Raw genomic sequence first — 5,524 nt, 5'->3', positions numbered from 1 at the left:
TGTCCCGTCGCCGTCTTCTCCGCCCCCTGCCCAGGAGGGGCAATGTCGCCGGCGGCGCGCAGGGAGGGAGCGGGGAGGGGCCGCGGCCTGCCCGGCGTCTCCCTCCACCTCCCCCGCCCGCCTTCCTCCCACCTGCAAGCCTCTGCCCGCTCTGCCCAATGTGGCCCCTCTCCGGGATGTCCCCTGCAGCCCCCGGCCCCCAACGGCCCCGCTGCCTGGGGTCTCCGAGCTTGGGGTGCCGGAGTGGGGTGGGGGCCCTGACCTAGGTAGGGCCTGGGCTGGGAGACGGTTGCACCGAAGAGTCTCTGCTGGCACCCCTGCCACCCTCAAGAGAAGCGAAGGGACCCATCGAGGGCCAGGCACAGCTTGGCCCCCAGAGCCACCTCCTCTGGACATTGGGGGTGGGGCTGGGAGGGGGGGCTGTCACCAGGCCCGGTTTGCTTTCCTCCGGACCCAAGGCCACCAGCACCTCATTTGGTCCTTATACCGGTCTGGGAGTCGGAGGAGACCTTTCCCATGCTATAAGTAGGGAAACCGAGGCAGCGGTTTCCTGGCGATCACACAGGAGTGCAGGGACAGGGCCCGAGCGGGCTCAAGGCCGGGAGAGCGTGGAGAAGAAGGTAGGCAGAGCCGGGATGCCAGCCGCCACACGGATGAGGGGCAGCCGAGGGAGGCCAGGCTTCCTGGCTAGTGTCTGCAGCAGCCTTGAGCTCCCGAGTCAGCTCCCCTGGAAAAGAGAGGAGAGGGGCCGCTTTGTTTCCTAATCCGTACATTTGGGGAAAGGCGCAGACCTCATGATCTCCAAGGGCCCTGCTAAGCTTTGCTGCAGTTTCTCTCCAGGTTGTGGGAGCTTGGCATGCCCACCCTGCCCTTTGCCCCTTTCCGGCCTCAGCAGGTGCCCACCCTTACAACCCTCCCCCTGCTCGAGCCCCTGGGCCTTTCTGGGCTGCACCCACTGGCAGGTGCATCTGACAGGCAGGCCTAAGGTGCCCTGGGCTGGGCTGACCTTTCACCTCCTCTTCAGCATCAGGGCCCCGGGGTCCAGCGTGGAATCGAACTGCCAAAACCACACCGCACGAGCGAGCAAATGAAACTGTGTGTGGGTCGTGCCGCTCGACGCCGTGCTTCTGTGACACTCCACGGTGCCAGCTGTCCTCAAGTTAGGGGGCCTTTGCTAAGAAATCAACATGTACCAAAAGCCGTGCCGTTTATCAATAGGACCATTTTATCTGTCAAAACGTGAAAATACATGGAAACCGAAAAAGATGGGGCTGGCTTCCCTGGTGATCCTCCCATTTGGGGAAGACATACGACAGCCGTGTCGTGGCCCTGGGCACTCAGTTGGCCCCCTGCAAAGGCTTGGTGAGCTGACTCACAGAGGAGTATCTGGAAAGGCTGAATAACCAGCCCCCTGCCTCCCGCAATCCTGCACTTTAGTGACTCAGGGCTGAACGGCTGGAGGAGGAACATTTGGATTGAATGATACTGCCCCCCACCCCTGCAAAGCTCCTACCCCAGCCCTCCCACAGGGCCTCTGCTCTCCAGGCAACAAGACCCACCCAGCTCTGGGAGAGAAGACCAACACAAACGGCCGGGCCAGTCCTGGGAGCTCCCGAGGCACAGGTCTGCTCCGCCTCGGGAAACGGTGCCTCCCTCCTCGTCCCCAGGGACTTGTCTTAGGTAGCCAGGCCTGACCTGTTCCCTCTTGAGGAATAAAAGGGAGAATCTTCTCGAAGAGCGCTCGACTGAGAGGCCAACCGTGTTGGAATCGAGGTTGTTCTGAAGACGCAGCTGGGCCTCCGTCTCCGAAGCAGCCAAGCCCACGTGCTCAGATCCTGTCTGCTCCTAACAGAAATCTCGGGGTGGGCTGACGGGCCAGCTCCAGCCCTCACCCTCTCCTCTGTGGCCCTGCCCCCTCGCCCACCAGAACCTCCACCGGCAGAAAGCTGGGCGGTGCTCCGAATGTGCCAGGGGCGTGCCACTGTGGGCCTTGGGCTGAAGGCGGCCATAGCTGCGCAGGTGCAGCTTTCTTCCGGTCCGACTCTGGGTCCCTTTCCAGGCAGTCGGAGCTTTGAGGAGAGGCGCATCCCACCTGGTCCTTGCATGGAGACCCTGCTCCCCACGGGCACCGGCATTTGGGTGCACACACACGTGAGGCGTTATTTCTGGGCAACCATTGGGTCCCACTGAGAGCGATATCCGCCGCTGAATCCGCGTGCTCACGTGACAACACCCCCCACCCCAGGCTGCTGTCGTCCCTCCACCACTGGGTAACAGGCCCCACTCTGCCCCTCCTCCATCAGAGGCGCTTTAGCCAGCATCCTTTAGACGCATCTCACTACCAGTTGCCTTGCCTTCAGGAACACATTCTAGGCCCTGTTCCGGAGCCCCACCTGCCTGCAGCAGCCCCTGACAGAACCGCATCCGGACATTTGAAACCGAGTGGCCCAGTGGTTGCTCTCAGATCGGCACTTGCAGCCCAGGTGAAGGGGTGAGGGTGAGAGGCAGGCGGGGCCGGGAGGGAGCTGAGGGGAGAGGAGGGGGCGGGGCCAAGCGGCAGCTTGCGTAGTGCAGCAGCGATTGATTTCCGAGGGTCCGGGACCTCGGGAGCCATTAACAGCCCCATTCCGGGAGGGCTCAGGTTCAGGTTCAATAACCTGGTTATAAACCCCCTCCGGCCAGCTGCGCGGGCTCCCTCTCCTTGCCTTGTCCTCCCAAGAAGCAGCGCGCGCGTGTGTCTGGATATACATTACAGATGATATAATCCTTTTACCAGGAGAGAGCCAGACACCCACGCCCGTTGGCTGGACAGGCAAAGGGAGGTGAGAGGGAAGAGGCGGGAGAGCGGTGGAAGGGGAGGAGAGAGAGGGCTGAACGGGGCCAGGAGGTTGGGAGCCAATGGCTCCAGTGAAGGCCTCTGTGAGTGGCCCACCCAGCTCCCCGGCCACAGCTCTCCGTTCCCCCACCAGGAGCGTGTCTCCTGAGTTAGGCCATCTCGTCACAGGAAGGGATGCGTGAAACAGGCAGTGCGGCCAGACCAAGGTGGGGGCTCACTTCAGCTTCCTGGCCCTGGCTCAGTTGTCTTTGGGGGGCGGGGAGGGGTCCTGGGGATGCTGAGGGTCTTTCTCATCTCTGCCCTCAGGGGTCGCCTCCCTGTATGACAGACTGAGCGCCTTGCTTCCTGCTCCGCCTTGCAGCACTGCGAGGCCCAGCTGGCTCCTGGCGCGCAGACCAAGGCCTAACACCAGGCTGGCTGGGTCACTGCTACTCTGGGGTCACTGAACACCTCTCTGCACCTCTTCTCCCACTGCAGGAGCTTTCCACCCTCTGGCCTGGTCTGGGAGCACTTCTGCAGGCCCAGCTCTGGGCCCCGGAAGCCCTAGTCAGCCCCTGACAGTGACTGGGCTAAGGGAAGACAGGAGGGAGACAAGAGCCCAGGGCGGGGACTCGCCCATGGCCTGATGGCGGTGGCGGCGGCGGCGGTGAAGCTGCAGGACGCAGGAACCGCCGTCCAGGGCAGGCGGCCGCGGCAGAGCAGGCACTGTGGGTGGGCCCCCAGGGCCCAGGCCAGCTCACAGAGCCACTTGGCCACTGGCAGGGAGACTCGGGTGGCGCCCCACCACGTGAAGCCACACAGCCAACTTGCCGCCCTTTGGAGCCCTGCTGTCGCCGAGGGACCCTTAAATAATGAAAACAGTAGCTCCTGGTTACCGTGCCAGGAACAAGGGCCATGAGCCTTCTGTATGAGGAAACCGAGGCACAGAGAGACGAGGCGGAGGACCCCAGCCTCCAGAGCGAGCACTGCCTCTGCTGTCGGGGCTCAGGTCCAGGTTGCTCTTCCTCGTAGGTTTGGGGGTGGCAGGAGCGGGGCCAGCGACCCAGCCAGAGCAAGGAAGGACAGAGCTCCCGGTTGCAGAGGGGCCCTGGGGAGCCGTCCACACAGGCCGAGGTGGAGCCCCAGGCTGTGGCCCCAAGTGCGCCCCGGCCCAGGTGAGGACTCCTCTTCCGTCACTGTCCCTTAGCCTCAACGCTGTCCCCATGCAGCGCCCCCTCGCTGCCCCCTTGGGCATTTTCCCCCTCTAAATTTAGAGAGTAGCTATTACCCCTCAGTACCTGCTTCCCACAGAGAGGAGAGCACCCCCAGGCAGAGAGACGGGGAGAAGAGGGAGGGGAAGGCCAGGGCCCGGTGGCAGCAGAGCCAGAGGGATTGGTCTCTGCCCCGAGACGCCGCGCGCAGGAAGGGGACAGCCACAGACCTGCACTTGGAGCCGGGCCCCTTGGCCGGAGGCTGTGGGGAGTCGGGAGCTCCTTGCAGGGGTCCTCAGAGCTGCCTCCCTCCATCACCATGTGCCTGGGCATTGTGGCGGGTCCCTTCTCCTGTCGGGCCTCGCCCAGTACCTAGCAGGTGCTTAGCGCTCAGTACCTGCCAGTTGGGTGCCCCCTCCCCCTGCCAGCGCCATTTCATTATCACGGAGAGAAAAGGCAGGACCTGGGGTGGGGGGCACAGAGGGTCACGGTTCAGTATGAGTCACTCCGGGGTCCCATTTGTCTCTGCTGTTAGAAACCTGGAGCAGTGGCCTGAGGCTGGTTTTCTAGCAGTGACAGCCTCTCTTCACTACACCTCCACCTTGGGGACGTCTGTTGGGGCTGGCGTGGGCGGGGACCAGGAGGGTAACACAGAGCCCAATGTGTCAACCTGCAAGGCTTGGCTACTGGGACCTGGCCAGAGCCACAGGGAATGTGACCGTGACATCGGCCTCCCCATGGCACCCCTGACCTGAGCTGCCTGTTCTCTGCAGCCCCAGAGGAGAAAGGGGTGATCAAAGATGGAGTCCCCAAGTCTATAAGCGTTCCCAGTCATCAGAACGGAGTCACCAAGGCCCAGATGCAAACGTCCTGTGCTCCGGCTCTCAGTGACGGCCCCATTCTCCACGGCAACAGGGAGACAAGTGTCCAGAAGCTGTCTTCATCTTCAGGAAGGGGCACTTGGGGCGCTCGGAATGCTGTCTCCTTCTTAGCCTCACGGCTCCCATCACCGTGTCCTCTCCTCCACCACTGGCCCCTGTCCTTTCAGCACCACCCTTGCCTCTGCCCAAGTCCCTGAACAGCTCTCAAAAGTCCTTCCATGGGGGCTCCCCTGGTGGCGCAGTGGTTAAGAATCCACCTGCCAATGCAGGGGACACGGGTTCGAGCCCTGGTCCGGGAAGATCCCACATGCCGTGGAGCAACGAAGCCCGTGCGCCACAACTACTGAGCCCACGTGACACAACTACTGAGCCTACACTCTAGAGCCCTTGAGCCACAACTACTGAGACCGTGTGACACAACTACTGAGCCTGCACTCTAGAGCCTGTGAGCCACAACTGCTGAGCCCACATGCCACAACTACTGAAGCCCGCACGCCTAGAGCCCGTGCTCTGCAACAAGAGAAGCCACTGCAATGAGAAGCCCACGCACTGCAAGGAAGAGTAGCCCCCGCTAGCCCCAACTAGAGAAAGCCCACGCGCAGCAACGAAGACCCAAC

General features: G+C 62.8%; 1 protein-coding gene across 1 annotated transcript in view; it reads right to left on the bottom strand.

Moving 5' to 3' along the window:
* DUSP9 (dual specificity phosphatase 9) overlaps positions 1 to 2,009 on the bottom strand; it is an 8,755-nt gene extending 6,746 nt beyond the window's left edge. The window contains exons 1-2 of the mRNA XM_024755808.1: positions 1,893 to 2,009; positions 1,696 to 1,845 (exon numbers count right to left, since the gene is read on the bottom strand). Coding sequence (XP_024611576.1) covers positions 1,696 to 1,845; positions 1,893 to 2,009 — 267 coding nt within the window. The remainder of the gene's footprint in view (positions 1 to 1,695; positions 1,846 to 1,892) is intronic.
* Positions 2,010 to 5,524: the final 3,515 nt, after the last annotated feature.

Source organism: Neophocaena asiaeorientalis, unplaced genomic scaffold (genome assembly GCF_003031525.2).
Source record: "Neophocaena asiaeorientalis asiaeorientalis breed wild unplaced genomic scaffold, Neophocaena_asiaeorientalis_V1.1 scaffold1004, whole genome shotgun sequence".
NCBI lineage: Eukaryota > Metazoa > Chordata > Mammalia > Artiodactyla > Phocoenidae > Neophocaena > Neophocaena asiaeorientalis.
Note: the sequence above shows the minus strand (reverse complement) of the source record. Positions and strands in the feature narration are given on the sequence as shown.